Below are 23,461 nucleotides of genomic sequence, written 5' to 3'. Positions count from 1 at the left end.
TTACAGAACGTATGAAAGATATATGACAGTAGTTCATATTTGAAGGAAAGTGAGAACGAAGGAAGGTGAGAATTTGAAGAAAAGGAGAATAAAATTGAGCATGTCCCTGGAAAATGCTTTTGAAAAGGACAAAAGGGAAGACTGTGACCACAGTACAGAAAGATGATTGCACCAGATGCGTCATGAAAACAGGACGTGCGCAACAGAAAAGGACAGGAAGGTGAAGATCAGTGAAGTCAGTAAAAGTAAAGCGAAATCAGGCAAGAAAATATGACAGCAACAACAAAAATCCTGATAGGCTTACACGTGTCAACAGACAAAAGGATGAGAAGACTGACATCCAACTGTTGAACACACCTCAGAAGGAATAGAGTGAGTTTTAGAAAGTCTTAAAGTAAAAAGTGACAAAATGGAAAGAAGGAAATTAAAGTTCTAGTTCGGGCTCTAGGAATAAGAGACGACAACACTAAGATTTCCAGCTCCTCATCCTGAATAATGGCTTAGTGAAAAAAGAAAAGTGAAGAGGCACAGCTGAAACTGAAGCTGTGAGAAATACAAAAGACAGTAAAGTTGACTAAGAGAATAAAAAAGAAGGCGATGAAAAGACTTAATAAAGGTGTTCTCTTGGAAAAAAAAAATAAATAAATAAAAGGGAAAATGAACAGACATATCCCTTTTGCCCTCACTTCTGAATCACAGAATAATTGAGGCAGGCAAGGGCCTCCATTCACCTAATCCAAGCCCACTCCTCATGCAGGGTCAGCTACTGCAGGGTGCCCAGGACTGCATCTATTCTGGTCTCAAAAGTTTTTCACGGGTGGAGACTCCACCACCTCTCTGGGCAGCCTGTTCCACTGTTCAACCATCCTTGCAAGTAAAAAAAAAGAAGTGTTTTCATATGTTCAGACAGAATTTCCTGTATTTCAGCCCATGCCCATTGTCTCCTATCCCGCCTCTGGGCAACACCGAGGAAAGTCTGGCTCTGTTTCCTTTGCACCCTCCCATCAGATAATTATAAACATTGATAAGATCTTCCTCAGGTTTCTCTTTCTCTTCTCCAAGCTAAGCAGTCCCTGCACTCTCAGCCTCTACGCAGAGGAGAGATGCTCCTGCCTCTTAACCATCTTTATGGCCCTTTGAAGGAATTGCTCCAGTAAGTCTTTCTCTCCCATGTAGTGGGGAGCCAGAACTGGGCACAGTACCCAACGTCAGGACTGAGCATCACTCCGCTTGTGAAATGTTTAGTTACTGGTAGGAGACAGCTCCAGTGAAGAAAGGGCCAGAGCCTGGTTAAGAAACATGTTTGTTAAGCTTAGGAACAAGAGCAAGACAGACATTTATTACAGACGTTCAGGAAACTCCTACCTCCACCATAAGACTGGAATGGAAGGGTGTGTTTGTAAAAGAGATGGAAATGAAGGGAAAAAAACTTGATGGAAGGGAGAAAAACAAGTGGAAAAAAAAGCTGGATATGAGGAAAAGGGATCAAAAGTCCTGATAAAAGACCTAGAGGAAGACAGTAAGAGGGAACCACACCTCAGTGGTCAAAAACACTCTGAGTAATGACCAAAGTTGTGAGTGTGTTCTGGGAGATGCGCTCCCAGAAACAGGAGGGAAACAGGACAGCTCTTACATACCAAAAATGGTTTTGAAAAAAATAAGATATAAAGAAAGGAGATGATAAAGGCAGACATCTGGGAAATTCACTTTAAAAGAAAGGACAGCCAGTGGCAATCATGTTAGCATATAGATCAGTTCAGAAGGAGACTTAAGAACATTTAGAAAGCTACAGTAAAGAGCTGAGAGAAAAAGCTTACAGAGAAATACCAGGTTCCAAAAGCAGTAGGACTCTTATGTGCAGATCAAGTGGGTAAAGAAACAGCTGGTTATAGAAAGCATCAGTATCAAGAGAAGTCAACAGGTACAGACAGCTCTGAAAGCACAAAAAGAGGAGATAATCGAACACGATCAGAGACTGTGACTTGAAGTCCAGTCAAGGAGGATGAAAACAAAACCAGAAATTTCAGTACAAGAAAGCAGCAAGTGGCAAAACAAGGAGCTCAGCAGGGAAAAATAACAAATAATAAAGAAAACACAGATGGCAGATCTGCCTGTAGATGATCTGACAGCTGACCAGTTATGTTTCTTGTGGGTACTTTCCCAGGTACCAAATCTTACCAGCATGTCTGTTGCGTTGAGGTAGTGCTTGCTGGCCATGCACTGTTCCAGCTTCTGGGGCACTTGCTTGATGTTCTCAATCTCATCCAGCAAGTTCAGGACGTGTTTGTGTTCGATCCCTTCAATCCACAACTTGCGCAACTCATCCCTCTTGCAGTGCAGCAGCATCTTGCACGATAACAGATTCTCCTTCACCTACAAGCAACATGTCAAAAGATTAATTAAATCTGCCCCTGTAACTTGTGCTTCTAACACTAATCAGCCCTTTCCCACATTTGCTCTATTAGGAATTCCAAAGATATAATAAGACAATAACAAAGAGCAAGTTCTTTAAAATTACTGCTTACTCCTTTAGCTCCAAGAAACGGGAACTGTTTTCAAAGTTAAATGCTTTTAGTACAAGTTTCATATCACTAATGAAAATTTAAAGGAAGTTTGATAACATGAACAAATACAGAATCCTATTAACCGCGACCAAAGACTGATTTGTGGGTTTTCCAAAAATCAATTCAGTATTTTGGCATACAGCAAGACTCTGATTCGCTGTGAAAGCAAATAAGCCACTACTAATTTTTCTGCTGTAAACATTTTCCATCTGTCTAGTCAATCTTCTGGCATGTCTTCTCCTTTCTCCGAGTCACGCGTCCGTTTCTTGAAGCCTGATTATCCAACAGTACAACTGCTTCTCAAATACCTTCAGCAATGTCAAGTTTGGTTTTACAAAATGCAGTTTCAATGGAACAAATAGCTGTTAGGATGTAGTTCAGCATTTCCACTACTTAACAATGAGAAGCACCTTGCTGTTTGCCATCCAGTTTGCTTTGAAGCCTCATGCCATCACCTGTCAGCTGCTGCTCTAAGTGGTGAAGTCTCTTCCTATTCCCCCATTGCCATGCCTATTAAGAAGTATCAGGGGTTTTTCCTTCTCCATTCTCTCCGGTGATATCCCCTGCCTACATCCCCTGCTTTCAGGGTCTCCCAATATCCCCTGATAAGGTCAGTATCACCTAACTTTGATAGCATAATGCAAATCAATAATCACATATTAAAACGTGGAAGCAATTAACAACACAGCTTCGCACATTGCTTTCACACCCCTTGTTTTTGTGAGAAGTTCTGAATACTCAGGGTCCAACCTTTTCTCAGGCTGAACTCTCACTGAATTACACATGAAGAGAGGCTACGAGAAGTAGGCCTTGCAATTTATTTTTAAAAAAATCAGCCTTCGGAGCTCTCCAGAAGTCCTACTTCAGTTGCACGTTCTCCTACCTTGTCCATCTCAAGGCAGTCAGCATTTAGATGGGCACATCCCAAACACACAGAGCAAAATACAAGCATCTGGTAATTAAGCTACACAGGACAGCATCCATCTGGAGTTAGAAGAGACTCAGATTTCAATACAATAGCATTATTCTTTTCAGGAAGACATTTCAGTTTGTAACACAGAAAAACTCTCAGCCAACAAAAAAGCTCATCTAAGAGTGTCCTAACTCGCTGCACAAGCAAAGGGAAACTAAAATGCATAGAGAGCTCATTTCAGGCATAATCCCTCCCTGTCCAATACTTTAATTTAAAATGTTTCACTGACCTAGCACACCAGCATCAGTGGACTAATGCAACACAGAGCAAAACTGGGTCAGTGAAACAATTGCAGGGCTAGAAGGAATCTCACAGGACATTGCTACTCCTGTCCCTGCAAGAAAGATGATGAATTCTCTCTACTTTTGGGAGAAGGGGAAGGAAAGAACGAAATCTTTCAGAACCAACCTTCTGCCAGACCCAATTGTTTCTGCTTTATAACTCAGTTTTACACTTTGAAACCTAGATTCAAAACCAAGACAAAAAGCAAGCCTTTCCCAACAGGTACCCGTACAAGAATCAACTACTGAAGGCAGATACACAGAGGGATCTGGACTATCTATCATCTCCACAGGTCCTAATGCGAGTAAACGCCTGTGCAATCACCCACCTCCCACGAAAGGGGAAGATCAAAAGACTGATACTATAACACAGATTGATGACAAACCAGATCTGGGGCCTCCCATGAGATTAGGTCAAAGCTACTTCAATACATGTTGACCAAAACTAATAAGAAAACTTAAATACCAAAAGGTTCTTCACCCTTACAGTCATTCTTCCACGCTGGACCAAAAGGTCACCCCCCTATATGTTTGTTTTGACCTCTGCAAAGCTTAGTGTACTGTGTGAAAACAGGCCACCAGCTATAGTTTATTTCAAATTTAGCGCAATTGATCTGTGCTTTCAAAGCGCTGCGCTTTGTACATAAATCCTAGGGTGAACTCTTACCCTTGGAAAACATCAGGATGGTGTCATTCTCTTTGAAAATGCTAAGTGAATTTTAAAAGCCAGAAGGGTCAGTACGTAGCCCCAGAAGGGTCACAGCCTCCTGCTCCTAAAGCAATGCGGTGAAAGGTTTTAAGCTGAGACCTCCCCAGAGTCAGGAAAATAAAAAGACAGAACAATTCTGGTACCCAGTTTGCAAAGTTTAGGTAAAGCAAACCACACAGGAAGTAAAAGGCAGGGCAGGAGACCAAAAAACTAATCTACTGCTACAGCAATCAGAGCTGCAGGGAGAGAGCAGATGGAACAAGTCCACAACAAAGAGTGCCAGAGTTATTTACTGGCACACTACTAAAGTGTGAGCACTCAAAATACAGAAATACACGGGGGCACAGAGTTCATGTACGTTCACACAACAGAACTGAGTTTGGAAATAGTGCCAAAATTCATATTCTCTGAGCAAGAAGCAAGGTGATGAATCACCCAGGCTATTTAGGAGGTTGTTGGAGGCCAACGTATAAAAAACATGAACAGATTCGATGGCAAGGTGTTAGCTTAGCAGCCTTTAGACTTCAAAAACCGATAGCAACTTGCCCAGACAGCAAATGAACAGAGGGCACTGCAAACTTTTCCTCTTCATATCCACCTCCCGTTCTGCTCTTTAATTACTTGTGCTCTCAGAGAACAAGAAGAGATCCTATGGAAAACACACTACCAGTAAGAAATAGGCTGGGGCCACTGTATTAGGACTGGATGCATCACAGTTCGTAGCTAGCAGAGCTTTCCCAATTCAATTTTTAGTTCAGTCCAGGATGCAGCTGGAAAAAGGGAAGGAAATAAAAGGTAAAAATATAAGCTCACATTACACTAACAATAAAAAAACAGTATGCAGGAAAAGAGAGGAGTTGCACACGTTTGTACAGGTTATCAAGCAGATGAAAACGGAGCAAGACACGTGGCATCACTCTTCACCTGCTTGATCTTGTTGCGGGAGTTGGTGATGCGCTCTGTGATGCTCTGGTACGTGCGGATGGCAGTGGTGAGCTCGGTGTAGTGCTGGACAATGAGCTCGTCCAAGTCCCGGTCGCATTTCTCGTAGGCTTCTTCCAGGCGGCCCTTCTCGGTCTCTCGGTCCTCAACGTCATCGCTTGTAGATAGAGTCCTACGGGCACAAAGATGACAAAAATAAGGTTATTTTGGAATTATCTATCCCTCTTACTAGTCTGGCACATCAGTGAGGGGAGATTATTTCTGGTAAATTCTTCTGGAAAAAAAGAACAATGCACTAAGGAAAAAAAGAAGCATTGTGTTTTGTTACTTCCCCAATTTTCAGATTCTTGGGAACTTTTTTATACTTGCTGGGCACAGTGTAACATCTGAAATACATCCCGATTTATTACTTACAGAGCACTACAAAGAAGAAATTCTATTTTTGACTTGGAGACCATCACAACTGAATGCTGCAGCTACTCCTTACTTGCCAAAGCCCACCAGGAATACAACCAGAACAGACAGAACCCCATCAAAAATCCACCCACACCTTCCAACAGCCACTCTGCTCTCAGACATGGCACCACTCCAGGGAAGGAGTGCCATGTGCCCTTATTTCCACCACACTCACCTCCTAATTTTAACCTAAGTAACATCATCCATTAAGAATTTTTTTATTTATTATAAAGCTGTTTAGTTTGAGATTTCCACGAAGCTGTTGAAAATTTCAATTCAAATGGAAATTTTTCAGTTTGAAAATGGAAAATTTTGAAATCAAACTGGGCACGGAGAGGGCAAGTTTCTTGGTATCACTCCAAATTTCTCAGATTTGCACAAAGATCAGTGCAATTTTCTCTCCTTCACTCTTTTCACCTCACTCACCCCCACTGGAGACCCATCCTGCCACCAGATCCAGCAGCTCACACCTGTAGTAACTCGGTGGCACTACTGGAAAGGGCCAGGAGACAACAACAGTCAGAAAAACACTTTCTTATTTCATACAGAGCACTCAAAAGGCTGGGTCGTGCAAAAAAGGCATCCTGAATTTTCCTTTTCCTTTATCCCTGGGACAGGTAGGCACGGTCCATAAAACCTTTTGTCTTAAATCAGCAATACAGCAAGAGAAAACTGGATATTTCATGGTGAAAAAGAGAAAAGTCATTTAGGATCAGTTGCAGTAGTTACGACCCAAACTCTGGTATATCACAGCCTTAAGAACCAGTCTGATGGATTATGTAGCTCTCTTGAAAACTTCTGAACCACTTTAAAGAACTTCTGAGGTCAAAATAAGAGAAACAAACAAACAAAAAACCACACAAACCCTTTTGGCTCACACACTTGAGCAATGTGAAACAAGCACAACTTTCCAAGAAGTCCTGAATGTTGACTTGTTGACTTAAAAAACAAACCCAGCAGAGCATGAATGCCCAAAGAGCATTATTCCTTTTAAATTATGAAAGGTCAGCCCTCAGCCAAGCAGAGGCATCTTTTTAAGATTATGCATGTACTACACTTAAGAGCATTAAGAGTAAAACAGTAAAATAGCCACTGTTCCCAATCCCACGGCCAGTAGGAACAAAGACACGTGCCAGGAGAATTAGAGAACTGCTTGATTTTTTTTTTTTTTTAGGACTTTAAGTAGTTTGAGAGGAGAAGGGTAAATTTGCTTTTTGGGGTATCTACAAGTAGCTCCAGTGACATGTGGGACACACAAAGGGTTAATGCTTGAGAGATTTCTGTGAATTCTCAAATCTCAGATGTAGTAGGAGCTCAAGTGCAAGAGCTCTTCCCAAATGAATGCAAACAAGGAACTTCACACGAGCACACAAGGAATGTTCTCTCTCCCTCAAAGGCAGCAGAGATGCAGCCAAAACCTCCAGTTCGCGACCAATTCTTGCCTACAAAGAGAAACAACAGGCTGTGCCACCCACGCAAGGGCTCCATCTTTAAAAAGGGAGAAGAAAAAAACATTTCACAGGAGATCATCAGCCCAGAAAGAGCAGCTAAAAAACTCAAGTGAGCAAGTAAATCTGCACTGCCAGATGGAGGACAGGACAGGACCACAAAGATGCTTGTCCTACCCCACTACTGAGGAGGTCAGGGGAATTACAGCCACAATGTACAAAACCCCAAAAGACAACGCACCCAGGTGCTGTGTTTTGTTTTACCCAGTTCTCACATCTTTTCCCTTCCAGCTGGCAGCGGCAGAAAGGACGAACAGATACTACAGACACTGTTTGTAGGATTTCAGGTTCCATGCTTCGTGGTCGCTGTAGAAATGGGAACGCTTTCCAGTGTTACTGCATCAAGATTCTGATCCTGGTTGTGCATTAAATCACATTGCCTCAAAAATCACTTCAATTAGGCCGTATCGTATGCAAAGTGATTTAGGATTGTGCAAAACAAACCTGGAAAGAAAAAACGATGGTGGGGTGGTTGGAAAATCAACCTGGGATTAAGAAACCTGGATTACAGCCTCTGTCCTATGACAAATACTTTGGTGCTCAGAACGTCCCCACGCTGCAGAGCTGCATGCAGCTCCACATCCAAATGGAAACAGCTGCCGGCTGCCCAGGCAGATCCTCGGAGCCTGGTTTCTTCATCATACCTGGGGAACGCACAGCACGGGCTCCTCAAACTTGTGAGCTGTGGTTACAGGCACTGAGCACTGGTGAGACGCTCCAAGGCTGCTGGCAGAGGTCAGGCAAACACTTCAGACAAAGGAAGGTAGAAAAATGTGGCAGAAAAAGCTCAGCACACACAGAATGCAGAATTAAATACACGGCTTAATTCTGCAGAGAAGTCTGGGATCATGCTGTAAGAGATGAACAGAAAGCAACTGAAAGAATGAATCTGGCAGTAAATCTCACTGCACTACGAGTTTTTGCAGATGAGCCCCTTCTTTGTGAAAAAAATGCTGATTTTTGCTAAAAAGCTGTGCTTCAGCGTGGTCACCCCAGACACAAAGGTATCTCCTTAGGAGCTGACGTATGGTTTGAGCTGGAAGCTGAAGGATATCGCCTGTCCCCGTGGTTAATGAAAACATCCATCCTCTCCCACCTGCACTATGGATCGCCGGAGAATCGTGGATCACTGCAGACACTGCGTGAGCTGAACCAACTTTGCCTGTATCATCAGCTGGTAAAGTTTCTGGTTTTAATTAAACTTCAAAATTGTTGACTCACCAGAGCTGCTCAGGCTTTAGTAATCCACCTGCAGTAGCTACAGGAGCTCAAAACCATTCCACAAGGTTACGGCTACATCGCTGTAATATCCGAGGGCATCACATGTCTTTAAGGCTCCTTTTAATGTTTAATTCCTAACAACTTCCAGTCGTATTCATGCTTTTAAGCAGACTCAAACAGTGCCGCCCACTTGTCTTCATCCTTGCAACTGACTTGAAATTGCTCTTTGTAGGATGACTACTTTTTGCTGAAAAAACTAGACATCTGCACACCCAAAACCAAAACATTTCGGAAGCCAGCAAGAAAACGTGAGGTCACAGCTGGACCCATACCTTAGAAACCACAGAACGTGTTGAAAAAAGGATGAGGCGAGTGTACCTCGGTGGTATATTTGCCTTTATTAGATGCAACAAGTTTACTCCTACCAATAAACATAAGGATAGCAACTAAAAGTATTAATTTTAGTTAATATTTTGCTATTTTTCTTCTTCAATATATAAAAAATCTGCTGTCACCTGGAGCAGAATCAAGAAGCTTTAGGGGTTTAAAAAAAAAAAAAAGCCCATCTGGCTGAGCCCTACTCACCTTCTCACACCCACTGACTAGGCTCCAAAGACCTCGTTATTTAAACCACATTACAGCCAGCAGTGGCATGAAAACATCAGTAATCCTTACTAAAACCAAGGGTAATGGGAAAATGGAGGTCTCAAAGCCCCAGTTTGTCCACCCAGACTTCTGGAATCTCAGCAGCACACACTGGGAATCCAGTTGCCAACGGCTTTTTTGCACTTATAGTTTTCTGAAAACATGAGCACAGCAGCAGCCTGGAATCCAAGGAGATGAGAACACAACAAAGGCCTCGCTCTGCTGCTGCATAAAACCTTACTGTGCCCACAGCCTGGGAGATCTGTGCAGCTCGGGTCTCTTCTCTCTTCAGTTGGTCTTGGAAGCACAACAACGAAGGCAACACCGCTGCTACTCTCTGCTGAGCTCGAAACTTGAGTTTGGAAAAGGAAAGGCTGACAGGAGGTGTGCGTCTGAGGCTTGCAGGAATCAGAAAGGAGGTGAATCGTGTAAAAGCAAAGCAAGTTTTTACTAAATCGTGTACCACTAGCACTAGTGGCACTTGGTGAAACTCACAGGAAATCTGCTTAAAAAGCCATAAAGGAGGCGTGCTTACACTGTAAGTAGTGAACTCCTGAATCCTGTTGCACAAATCTCACAGCACCAGCAGGTTGCAAAGAAGGGATCCAAGTGTTGCTCACAGACAGGGCAAAAAATATTGAAGGAAATCAGCTGGAATGCACCCTCCCACACCCCTAACCCTACACCCGTGAGCACCAGGGAAACAGGAGGGGCACTGGACACCACGGGGTCCAAATCTGCACAAAGACGAGGCAACAGTGCTCCACTCTTACCAAGTTCCAGGTTAAACCAAGCAGGACGGGGGAGAAGGGAAGAGTTACAGATGATGGTGTAACCCTGCTGTGTGTGCACACCCCAGGGATGTACTCACCAGGGACACAACCCCATTAGCAGCCTGTCACACGCTTCTCCAGCCTGAGATCCTGACCTGCGAGGGTGCTGCCTGAGTGGAACTCGATGGAAGATTCAGACTCCATCAGCTGCCACCTTCCAGGATTTCCAGCTGGCTCCGTCGGACCGCAGCACCTGGGAAATCTGCCCAGAATTAACACCTGCACTGGGAACCTCCTGTTTGCTTTGATTACCTGCTTGGGGAAAATATTGTGCAAACAAGCACCACCAAAATACCCTACTCATCACTTTGACCAGGAAATTTACCTGCATCCAGGGCTCTCTCCTCCTTTCTTGTTTATGAAAGGGACCACTTATTACGCCTAAAGGGATACATAACTCTACACTAAGCAAGTAAATTAAACCTCACAGTTCTTCTCTGCACCCACGTGAGCTTGCCTTAGATACCTGTAAGATGATTTTTTCATAAATAGAATAAAATACCAATCCGAACCCAAGAGCTAAAAGGAGAGCAGCAGAGGCAGCTTTTTCATTTACAGTACTGAAAGTCCGTGAAGTTTCCGAAACGTTAAGGTTTGGGGTTTAGGACTTGGTTGTTTCCAGTCATTACAAGCATCTAGATTAACGGCTGGGGAACAGAAAAGCAGCGCGTGTGTGATGCACCCCGTGATCGTGTACTCAAGAACCAAAGAGCATGTAGAAAAAAGCTAAGGCCACGTTTTTAGGATATGAGCAGCAATATATAAATAAGCTGAAATAAAGCAGGTTTGAGCCACAATGTCAGAACCAAGCGTGCCATAAAACTGAAAATGCTTCCTCTTGATTTTTTAAGAAATCGTATTACACTTTTCCCAGGTAACAACTTACTTCTTTGTCCACCAGGGCTGTAAGATACAAACTTCCACAGCATATTTTAAAGGAGCACGAGTGCTTTCAGCTGCTTACAGCCGCCAGCAAGCCCTTGCTGCTCATGTTCTTCTCAAGTCACTACATCAATCTGCTGAGCCTTCGTTTCACCTACTTCATCCAGAACTACCTCACCCCCTTCTCTCTACTCCAGTAATTCACTACTGTGTATTTTACTCCTTAAAACCCACAACATTAAATCCTTGAAGCCCAGCAGCACCTGTAACTACAAAAAAGGCACCGTGTCACTTTGAATCTGAGAAATTACTCTGTGCACCTGAATTTCCTAAGCCCCTTGGTACGGGAGCCATTTCTTTTTCTCGCTCTGCACAGCAAAGAGCAAAGCGAGGAATACTTAATATTCTGGAGATTATACAGGTTCCTGCTAACGCTGCAAAAAAAGTAAGCCAAGGGCATCTTTGCTTGTTTCAGTTCGATTAAAATGTGTGGTAAGGAAGAAGAAAAGTCAACACACTGTTTGCCAACTAGAAAGGATCAAAATTGTTTGGGAAGGGAACTCAGCAGAAAGAACTTTGAAGGGGGAATTACAAAACAGGACGGGATTATGAAACGGTGATAAATATACATTAGCTTTTCCGAACTCCTTGAAAAGCAAAAGCTTTCAAAACACATCACAAACAGAAGAAACACCAGCCTAGATACCGAGTACGTGCGGGTTATGAACTCGGCGAGGATCTCCAGAAGGGTTCCCTCATCAGTTCAGTTGTTTTTTCATTTCCATTTTGCTAAATGAGAATCCGCCTCTCCTGTAGAATACCTGCAATTTGTACTTGGCAGCTGGATGGCTGCATGTGCCTGTCTCATTAGCGAGAGCTCAATAGGATTAGAAGAATTCCAACTGGATGTTCGTCTGCTAAGAGCCGTTTTTATGCTACAGTAAAACAGAAATTCATTGAGCCAAATCTCATTGCCTTCTGATTTTACATAGTTAAAATACAGATTACACGAATGCCAAATGCTTAATTCACTCGAGTCGCTTCTACCTGGAAAGACGGGAGAGAGGAGAAGATCAGACACAATCCCAAAGACGTTTTATCATGGGATGTACAACACGTTTCCTACAAGAAAGAAGCGAACCTTGCTCCTTCCCCCAGGGTCAGTGAATTTACACTGGAATTAGATTAATAATAATAAAAAAAAAGCCCTTTGGGACTATTCATTTCAAAGAAATTTGATCTTCAGATCACAAGCATTTCTCATCTCTGCTTTCCTGCATCCAACTCTTAACAACCAGCACAGGGAGCAGGTGGAAAGGCTTCCAGAAGAGTCCTGACACACCATCACTCGGCGAGACGCCTGAAGCAGCTCCACATCAGACGGGAATATCTCCTTTCCAACAGTAAATACAGAAGAAAATGCGTTCACACTGAGCAGATGCAATTGCCAGCTCTACCATTTGTGCTACCGACTGTACCTGGAAAGCTGAACGCAGGAACCCCGCAGCTCCTGAAGAGCCCTGCTCCTTCCTCGGCACTGCAGATGAAGGAACAGGACCCGCAGTACGTTTGAACCCACCTTTTACCTGTTGCTTCCAGCAATCCCACACGCTGCAGTCATCAAAAGCTGAACAGAGGTTCAGAAGGCTGGGAGGCAGGGTTTCTGACCTAGGTATGCTGCCCAGAACCACTCCACGTGGTACTTACAAGCTGCAAAGCCCACTTGGTTCATTAAAACTGTTTTTTCCACCATCTCCAAAGTCTCTGCTTTTTCGCCCCGAGCTACAAAACGAAAGAGTTTTGCTACTAAAACACTAAAGAGCTTTGAGAAAGACGCTCAGTTTTGGAATGCAGAAAATACTACAGTCCATAATCTTATTTACAGTGGGAAGTGTATCCCATGCTTTGAAAACACAACACATTAAGCGGGGATAAAAGAAACCTCGTTTAAGAGCAACATAATTAGCCTGGCCCCAGCACCCCACCAGCACCAGACACCTCCACCCAAAGCACATCAAGTTATTCTCACGCTGCAGACACCGTGCTGGCTATTTCTTCATGTTTTTCAAAGACACATCTGAGCTGTGCAGGTGCCTGGACTGCACAGCTTCCATGCTATCTCACCTCTTCTGTGAATCTCCTACAGCGTGATGCACTAATTTGGGGAGGAAGAACAAAAAAGGGCTTGCAAACCTCCCAGCATTCAAGCCCTGCAAGAAACCCGACACAGCTTTACGACGTAAAAGCCCAGAAAATGAGCTAGCTTCTTCCCAAGCTAATAAATTCCTTGTGTTGCTGTGAACTAAAAGAGCAGGAGGTTTACAAAGCTCTCCAGCAGCAAACGAACGCAGCAGTCCTACACATCACAGGGCCCAACAGGTACCTACAGGAGGACAGAGAAGATCAGCTACAGAACCATGGAGCAATTCACCTCCCTTTATAATCACGTTTTTGAGCGCCAAATACACTCCAGCCCCAAAGCAGGGGTGCACATCCCAGCTCCCATTCTACTCCACCGATCAGTCTCCTATTCCCCTACGAGCTCTGTATGATCAGGAGCTTTCCTCTGTTTTCGAGGGGGGTAATTTCTTTCGCCAGCCCGCTGTCAGCTTCCTACCTGCCCAATAAAGCACTGACAGGATTAGATTAAGCATCAATTTTAGGAGAAAACTTAATGCTAATGAATAATAACTGCTTCATTTCTGCAAATTCGCTTTCTCTGATGCCTCCAGCTAGGCTGGGTGGATGAACTGCCTGCCTCTTTTACCCACCCTAAAGCCAGCCCTGTTAAGTATGATTACTGCTCAGCTACGGATAGTAAACGGAGTCTTAAGCATCAATTCCGTGGCTGGAGAAATTGTTTCACAGGAAGATCATTGCAGTAGCTGTATGGGGGCATTATGCTTCCATCATTGGTTTTCTTTTTTATTAAATTAAAGTGAAAGAGCATTAATGATAAGCTGGCACCTGCAACATGCTGGGCAGCTCTTGTGGGGAGCTCCGAGGTTGATTTAAGAGGAGAGCTCAGTCCCCACAGCTGACCACTGCTGCACGTTTTCAGCATCTGAGCATCTCTGTAGAGCCCCCTTCCTCCTGTGCACCCCAAAATTGGATCAGACACATGCAAACATTTGGATTAAAAGATGGAAAGAGTACTGCGGGACATACAGGTACGGTCTGGAAATTTGGGAGCAATCTCCCATCACGTCTGGATCAAGTTTTTTAAAAGTGCAGTTCACTTGCCTTCTCTCGGCACTGCTTACTCACATGAAAACACTCGTTAAGGATGGTGGGAAACACCACGGAGAAAGGCAAGCAGAACAAATTTCAATATTTCTCACCTGATCGAGAAAACGAACATTTTAGCCAAGCGTAATTGAACGGAGCGCTGCATCACCTGGGGGAGCAAACAAAGCTCCAATTTTAACAGCAATCCCGGTAGAGTTTCTGCCACCTGTGTCTGTGTGGCTCTGCCCTGGATCTGGTTAAGCCTTCCACTTCCTCGCCCTGAAACACTTTTGAAGCCCCAATAATACAGGGAGCTTGGGGTATCCTCTGCACACATCGAAACACCCTTGAGGAAGGAAGCAGAGAGGAGGGATTTTTTTTTTTTCTTTTTACACCATACCAAGGGCCTAAAACACAAATCAGAACACAATAAGCCCCTGTAACATGCAGGGACAAAAAAAAAATCGAAGCACGGCCTTCGCCAACACAATTTTTGACCAACAAAGTGCTTCTGGAGTTAAACGAGGAAAGCAGTTGCTAGAAGCAACAAATAATCATTTCAGCAGAGCGCTGTGGATGTCTAGGAAGACCAGTCTCCTCTCTGCAGGAAATGGCTGCAGCGCGCCAAGGAGACTTCGCTATTAAAAAGAAAAAAGAAAAAAACAACAAAGAAGAGTAGAAAGAAACCCATTAGAATCCAGTTACTTCTCACAAGGCGTCTCTTGCTGATGGCTGTGGCCGCGCAGCAATTACAGCATTTGCTTTATGACTGAGGTTTTAACCACTGGGCTCATTCCCAGGCAGTTCTACTCACTAACACCTGCAGGCCAGCCCCACCGAGGCACCAAGAAGCCCCACAGAACGACAACTCGGGCTCTTTGCAGCAGGAAATCCGACAGACAGCAAACAACAGCAGGTGAGGGAGAGACAAGAGGTCAGGATGCACTGGAAAGGGGGAAAAAAAAACAAGATGAGAGCTGGCCAGCAGATGCAGGGGTAACTAGCTGCAGTAGGGAACAGAACACGGCACAGGGGTTTGATGGTGGTAACTTCAAGGATCGTTCCTCGAATTTCAAGGGATTATTTCAAGGATAAGCTCCTGACAATGCCAGGCAGCACCTAAGACCAAGCACGCATTTTGAAGATGCCACCGTGAAACTCGCTGTAAGCTCTGAGCTAATCAGAGTAAAACAGGTGAGGAAACACGACAAAATCTGGTCCGTTCTAAAAATCCGTTTCTCCTTGTTTTTATGGGCGTACAGAACAGAAAAACAAAAATCCTGCATGGGGAAAGAGCCCGTCAGGGCATTCCCCTCCTGCCTGCCGTCCTGCAGCCCGTGGGCCACCCCATGAGATCCCACACGTGGCTGTATTTCTACAAGGCATGACAAAACAGCTTGTATGGCACCCTGGGACAAGCACGACAGTCCAGCAGCCCGCTGCCTGCACCTCTCTGTACATTTCCAGACATTCATTAAACCAGAAGGGCTTATTTGACTTTTATAATTGAAAACTGTTGTCTTAAAGATGAGTCCCAAGTGGGGCGATCTACAGCTTCCAGCACTATTTAACCTCAAAACACACAAGCTGATAACACGTGCTGGGAAAACCTCTGCAGAGGCGCTGCAAAAAGTTGTTGCTCTATGAAACAAAAGCCAGCCTGATGCGCTCTGGGAAGGAGAAGAAATCCAAAAGATTTTAAAAAATTTAACTCTGTAACAACACCCTAAATGCTTTCTCATTGTTTTCACAGCGAGTTGATTGCTGCCAAGAAATTCTGGATTTGAAGAAGTGAATCAAAGGGTTCAGGAGATAAAAAACCTCCCTTTGAGACGACAACGGGATGCTGGAAGGAAGGTAGCCAAAAATTGCATCGTGCAAGTCAACAGGTATGGCAAACGGGCTATCGTTGTGAATTGATTATAGAATTACAACAGATCTCCCCCTTAAAACAAAATTAAAAGTGAAATCCAGAGGCCAGCACAGTCCAAGAGCAATACTGGGTGGGTTTCCAGCCTCCACACACAGATCTGTGTTGTGCAAACAGGGCAGGAGCTCGCTCCTTCGCTGCGAGGCAACACAGAACTGAGTCTCTTCAAAAGGCTGTTAAACACAGAAAGTAAACAGAGCATTATAAAACATATTCCTCCTCTACTTACATCCTATTAATCTTTCATGCTGCTTACACAGTCGGTTAGAGCATTTTCGACAGGAATTGATCATCTTTTATCAGCGAGGACTTGTGCGAGAGCTGCGGCGACGAGGCTGAGCAGCTACAGCCACCTAAGTAAATATCATCAGGACTTTCTTTATTTTGCTAAATTAACCACCCTTTAATCAAATTTCCCCAGGCCAGTGCAAACAACGCAGGTCTAGTTAGCGATCAGCTGATTTCTGGAGAACGAAAAAAAAAAGGAAAAGGGGAAAAAAAAGAGACTGCAGACACTTGGGATGACAACTTGAAGAGAAGTCACGCACTTTTACATGTTTCCAGCAGCTGAATCTTAATACAAAAATGTTCCCCACCCAGGCAAAACCCAACAGCATCACCTGTGGATCATTTTCCACCTTGGAGAAGTGACACAGGCAGCCACAAAATCCAGTTACGCTGCCAGGGATGAGCTGAGTGATGGAGCTAATGCTCTGCTTGGGCACCAGGTACTAATTTCCTACCTTTTACTGGCCTACGACCCCAAAATTCAGCACTGCTGTTAGGTGAATCACCAGCTCCCGGGAGAAAAATGAAGTCCTACGCACCAACAGTGTCAAAAATCTGCAGGAGTACAAGCTGTACAACGCTGCCTTGACCTGGAGGATGAAGAGGTGAGCATTTGGGAGCTGCTGGCCTCCCTGTGCCATGAAGCCATCCTTGTGACCACCCAGCAGCAGAAGGGCAGCCCCACAAATAGATGGCTTCAGAAATTTCATTATTAACTTGGAGGTTTCAGCACTTCCCTGGAAGGAAGAGCTGTCAGAGAAGATGTCTTCGAAAGAGGAGAAACCACAGGACTCACAACTGGTTATTCACAAAACCACCCGTTTCTGCTTCCCTGTTTTTTTTAAGGGCAGGCTCTGCCCCAGCTCTGCATGGGGTGGTCCCTCAAGCTTTCCGTGGCACGGTCACACCTGCACACGCTGGGCACCCCAACCTGCTGTTAAACAGAACCAAAACACATTAAACAGAACCAAAACACACTAAACAGAACCAAAACCCTGCACCCAGCCCCACACGTACCACTCACACACTACACACAAGTGTCCCAAGACCACTCCAGGAAAGTTTATCGTTTAGGACCGCATTCTGCCATATGCAATTTGTTCTCCACGCGTTTCTGAGCTACTTATCTTGTAGAACTGCTGCTTTTCATAACGTTGGAAAACACTATTAGCAATAAAAGCGGTTTTAAGAGACCATTACCGTCCACACAGATCAGAATAACTTGGCTTTATTTCTCGTGGCAGCTATTTCCCAGCTGTAAGAGCGAGGGCATCAGCTGCACATCCATCTTCCCTACTCTACATCACAACCGGGGATACCGCTTCTATTGCCTTCGACACAATGAGAAGATCAAACACCAGGTCGTTCGGAAGAAGCCGTTTAACGAAGCTCACTGTAAACATAATGAAAATAATGGCCAGAAGCCATTAAAAGGGGAAGAAGAATTTTGGTTGGGAAAAAAAGTATGTTTGAGGGTTCTGCCTGCAGTTCCAACTTCTGCTGGTATGAAAATAGGAAGCACGCTACGTCCTGTCTCACTTTTACTTCTCCTTGACATCTGTCATGTGTGTTTGCCAGTGTGAAAGCTTCGCTACAAGATTTCAATAAGGTCTCCCAGAGTCACTGCCGAAGTTTGTTTTCTCCCAATTAAAGCAGCTATTAAAGGCCAGCTTTAAAAAACAGCCACCTTTAATTGGGAGGAGGAACGCCTAACAATAAATAAAAGGCAGCCGTTCACCAATTAAAAATCTGACAGGATCTTTCAGAAAAAATAAAACGAGCATTTGCTAAATGCCAGCTTGCTTGTTTCAGACTACAAAAGCTGCTTCGAGCAGCTCCGAACAAAACAAAAGGTTAAGCAAAATCAATGTACGTACACGCGTCTGTCCTCGGAGAGATTAATGCATATATTCCCTCGGTTGTCCTCGAGCGGATGAACAGAGTTTCCTCCATTCTTTGCACTGCTTTTTAGAAAGGCAGCGTGAAAGCCCACGTGGTGAGCACTGCACCGAAAGCTCCTGGTGTCCCTTTTGGTCTTACGAAGGAGGTTTTTCTTCAGGAATCCGAAGCAACAACTCACACTCTCATCTAAGGGCACAGGGAGAAGACGAAGACTGCCCAAGCCACAGCAGAGGTGGATTTTATTAGCATGCTTTGCAAATATTCATCAGGCTTCCTAAACACTCCTTATTTCTAGAAGACTTACTGTTAAGAACACAGCCACACTCCAAAACCCACATCTTATTTAGGAGAAATGCCAGTTTCTCCCCCAAAACACGAGTTTGGGTGGCATCCCTGCCCACAGCAGGGGAGTTGGATAATCTTTAAGGTCCCTTCCAACCCGAGCTGTTCTGTGACTCTGTGAAGAAGCAAACCATGCCCAAGCACCCAGCGTAACCCCACAGCAACCCCACAGAGTCCCCACCTCACCACTCAGCCCTGCTGGCAGCTCCTGGCCTTTGGGAACAGCTCAGCACATCGCTCCCCCCTGACAGCAGCCCCACAGGAGTACAGATGTGGCACCATGGCCCTAAAAAACACCCCACCTGTGGGCTACAAGACAGTTATTCTGGCCACAAGCCACCCGAAATCGCTCTCTGTTCTTGGTAGTAACTGGAGAACCACGGTGAACTTGGTCACTTCAGGAATCCTACAGGAAACAGCTCCCGAAGAACAAACCCAGCACAACAGGAAAAGCTGACACTTCACGGGGAGAGATAAGGGCCTGGCAGCGGGACGGTTCTTCCTCCTCCATCTCGCACTTATCTGCACTCAGAGCAGCTGAAAAGCAACACCGCAGAGACCGGGAACAACCCCAAGATCCCACACTGCACAGAGACACAGTTTAGGAGCGTTATTGGAGGCTCAGAGGAGGTCAGAAACTTCCTCAGGCTCCTTTTTAAGGCTGCGCGGCCACTCGGTGCGACAGAGCAACCCCCAGCGCTGCCACAAGACACCCTCTGCTCCACCGGCTCGTATGCAGTCAACTTTCCTGAAGCAGCAGCTCTCGTTTCAGATCAGAGCCTGCAAAAAAAGACCACTTCTCACGTGATTTCAGTGCTGCTCTAACACGGTAGGGCTTTGCCAAGGATCCGGCCCCAAATACTCTCACTGAAAAGGAGACTGGTTCTGCCCCTAGGAAGCTCAGAGTCCCTAAATCTGGCATCAGAGGCAAATAAATTCATTATCCTCTTGCAGCAGAGAGCTCCTTAGCTTGAGTAGACATAAAAATATAGCCCTTCATTAATAAAATCATTTGTATTTATAAAACACCAATCTCCACATTTCAAAGCATCTTACAGACTAACACACTGACTCAGTATTGCTGACCTAAACAGCATTTCTTCCTGAAAAACACAGCCAGCTCTGCTACAATCAAGTAAAATACAGCAATGCTTGAAGTAATCCCTCTGGTTTGGTTTGTTTGAGGCAGAAGAATGCAAAGTTTTGCTGCTCTTCACACACGGCTTCCTTCCAGGGGCCTTCCGCACAGCCACGAGGAGAACTCAGCAGCCTTCTCAATAGGGAAACACAAGGGTAAAGCTCCCGGGGCTGGCAGGAGAATCCGTGCAAAGTGTTTGGGAACACAGTTATCAAGGAAAGAAAACTTTGCTACATTTCAAACTAACCGCGGGCTGTTAAAATCCCTAACATCTTGCTGAAGATGAATAAAGAAAGAGAAAGATTAAAATTTGTTTGCAACGGCATTTTACAAACACAACAAAAAACATCACCTGTTCCACTTCCAGGCTCGCGTGGTCTGGCCCAGCACAACACCTCAAGCACTACACCCAAAGCAAGCTCTAATTAAATTTTGGAGGTTTAATTATCACGCTGGTCTACCGAACAACTTTAATTTCATGAAGTCAGTAACCTCAAGGTTGCACCCAAATGCTGGACATACACTACCTCAGCTCTCGGTGCCTGTGAGCCAAAGATGATTAGACAAAGATGGTTTCTTTTTTGGTGAGCACAGTCATATAAGCTCATTCTTATATCATAAACGAAATAAGAAGTTAAGATTTATTAAAATCAAGACCTAGATGTAAAGGCGGCCCTTACAACTCTTCAGTTTCTATTGGGAATTACAGAAAACACGCCAAAAAAAGTAAGACTAGAGGAAATGCTGCAACGATGCATTTACATTATTCATTCTTTCACTATCCACAAATAACCCTAATTTACAGAAAATACAGCAATCTATCAACAGCTCGACACATTTATCTCCCCAGATCACTCAAACTTGAGGTTGACCAAGAATTCACGAGCACACCACACTTTAAATCCACACTATGTACATTTACAACGTGCAAGTGCCGAGTAAGCTCAGGATCCAGGTAAGAAGCCTGAATTGTGGCAGTTTTCACAACTACTCAGGTATTTGTTATGCAAGCATTCCTTGGGAACTCATAAACGAGTGCACCCAGGAGAGTTTGTAGGCCTAAATATAAATTTTAATAACCCCATACTTGGCTATTCAGCACTTGTTATATCAAAAGTAAGAAGTTATCAGAGCACACTGCTACGACTGTCTCACGTTTACACCGTGTCACATCAGCGTGCACAGCAATCTGCAGGAAAGCTGGCCTTGTGTGTACACACAGCTCCAGCCTAAACAAATCTGTTTTCCTAACTGGTTTTCTTACAAAACTAACGAGCTGGAGACAGGCCTGGCCGTGCCAGGCATCTCCTTTCATTCATTTTTCAGCGCGATGCTTTGTTACCTATTACCACGCGCTTCCAAGGCTGCGGCGGTGACCCCAGGAAGGCAAAGCAGTTGTGTGAACCTCCCACTTTTCTCCCTTGCCATCTACCTCAAGTTCTGCAAGATCTGAAAGAGCGGTTTTCAGAAATAATTAAAAGGAAGGGGATTTTGTCCTAAACACTACGGCTCACACAATACTTTTAAATTAGATCATGAAATGTGCTAGGTACGGAATTATTACCGCTCTAACTTCTCCAAAGTAGTAGAAAAACCACAGTTTCTAGCAGTTTCTGGTGGAGAAGTGAAGTTTGAAAGTTCATTCAATGCATAGTAACAGAGCAGTAGGACTGCTTACACCCAATTTGAAGCGTGTAAGATGTGCGTTTAAAAGCTTCAGGGGGAAATCAGCCGCCAACTCACTGGTTGTAAGCAGCCCAAAAATGATTTATAAGCATCTGAAAAAGGCACAGAGGGAAACTAACACACTGCCAGGTCCATGCTTGTATCCAAGTATATCACAGAACCATCCTCCAGCATAGGAAAGGAATAAGGGCAGACTGAAATCAACTCCCAAAACAGGACAAGACACGACTGATTTCTTTGTGCCCCCTGCAAGGCAGTGAGACTTGTTGGGGCGGTGCTTTTTCCACTATTGCATCCTAAAACAGGACAGCGTCTCCACAAAGGACTTCCTAGTCCTTTGACTTCTCCAGCCAGCCTTATCTCACCCAGTGCTGCTGCGTGTTTGTGGACAAGGGTCAACTACGGGCTCTAGAGCAGTAGGGAAGCAGTGCCCTGACCCTCCCAGTAGGACACAAAGCTGGGGCTTGCTGTAGCCTTGCTCCTGTGACCCCAGGATGCTGGAGACAGCAAGGTGGAAGTGGGAGATGAATGATAGCACAGTTTGGGTTGGAAAGGACGTGAAAAGTCATTCAGCTCCACTCCCTTGCCATAGGGGTTGGAACTTTCCATGAAATGAGGGTGCCCAAAGCCCCATCCAGCCTGGCCTTGGGCACTGCCAGGGATGGGGCAGCCACAGCTCCTCTGGACAGCTGGGGACAGGGCCTCACCACCCTCAGCTGTAAGAATTTCTCCCTTTTAGCTAATCTAAAAGGGACTATGTTAGATTAGAGCCATTCCCCTGTCCCATCACCACACCCCCTGACACACAGTCCCTCCCCAGCCCTCCTGCAGCCCCCTCAGGCCCTGGCAGCTCCCCCCGGAGCCTTCTCCAGGCTGAACACCCAAAGCTTCCTCAGCCTGGCCCTACACCAGAGGGGCTCCATCCCCTCAGCACCCCCGTGGCCTCCTCTTGCCTCACTCTGCCACATCCCTGCCCTGCTGCTGGGGCCCGCAGCTGAACGCAGGCCCTAGGGGGGGTCTCAGGAGCAGAAGGGGACCGTCCCCTCCCTCAGCAGCGGCCCCGGGAGCCGTACGGGCGGGCTGGGCCGGGCCGCCCCTACCTGATGACGGAGATGAGCAGCCCCGAGGGGTCCTTGCTCCTGCTCATCGCGCTCCGGTAGCGCCCCGCCGACTCGCCCGCCGCCATCTTGCTCCCCCCTCAAAGCACCGGGCAACCACCCCCGCTAGCGCGGCGCAGCCAATAAGAGGAGAGGGGGGCGGGAGAATGAGGGGATGCGGTCCAATAGGAAACGGGGAAAGGGATTAAAGCTGCTGTGCGCCGTGCGAAGGGTGCCGCGGGGTATTCTGGGAGTTGTAGTTTTTGTGGGTGTGAAGCCGGCCTGGTTCACCCTCAGGTGAATCACAGAATCAGCTAGGATGGAAGCGACCTCCAAAATCACCGAGTCCAAATCTGATCTAACATTAACCAGTCCTCCACTAAACCATAGCACTAAGCACCACATCTAAATGTTTTATAAAGACCTCCACGGATGGTGACTCAACCACCTCCCTGGGCAGCCCATCCCAACACCTCACAACCCTTTCAGTAAAGAAGTTCTTCCTAACATCCAACCTAAGCCTCCCCTGGTGCAACTTTAGCCCATTCTCCCTCATCCTATCACACAGGGAGAACAGACCAATCCCAACCTCACTACAACCTCCTTTAATGTACTTATAAAGAGCAATAAGGTCGCCCCTGAGCCTCCTCTTCTCCAGGCTGAACAAGCCCAGCTCCCTCAGCCGCTCCTCATAAGACTTGTTCTCCAGACCCAGAGAAGGGCTTTGTTGCCCTTCTCTGGACTCGCTTGAGCACCTCCATGTCCTTCTTGTAGTGAGGGGGTGGCATGGAGGGGGCAGGCCAGTGACTTGCTGACCTCATCCTCCACACCTTGTC

General features: G+C 45.4%; 1 protein-coding gene across 4 annotated transcripts in view; it reads right to left on the bottom strand.

The window, feature by feature from the left end:
• The window catches only part of EXOC4 (exocyst complex component 4), a 365,076-nt gene extending 342,311 nt beyond the window's left edge, over window positions 1-22,765 (bottom strand). For all 4 annotated transcript variants that reach the window (XM_068670114.1, XM_068670116.1, XM_068670115.1 and 1 more), the window contains exons 1-3: window positions 22,629-22,765; window positions 5,452-5,641; window positions 2,179-2,373 (exon numbers count right to left, since the gene is read on the bottom strand). In XM_068670114.1, the coding sequence (XP_068526215.1) occupies window positions 2,179-2,373; window positions 5,452-5,641; window positions 22,629-22,714 (471 nt within the window). In that variant the 5' untranslated portion in view covers window positions 22,715-22,765. The remainder of the gene's footprint in view (window positions 1-2,178; window positions 2,374-5,451; window positions 5,642-22,628) is intronic.
• Between the last annotated feature and the right edge of the window lie 696 nt (window positions 22,766-23,461).

This window comes from Anas acuta, chromosome 1 (assembly GCF_963932015.1).
Source record: "Anas acuta chromosome 1, bAnaAcu1.1, whole genome shotgun sequence".
Taxonomy (NCBI): domain Eukaryota; kingdom Metazoa; phylum Chordata; class Aves; order Anseriformes; family Anatidae; genus Anas; species Anas acuta.
The sequence above is the reverse complement of the archived record's forward strand: the minus strand, read 5'-3'. Positions and strand labels throughout refer to the sequence as shown.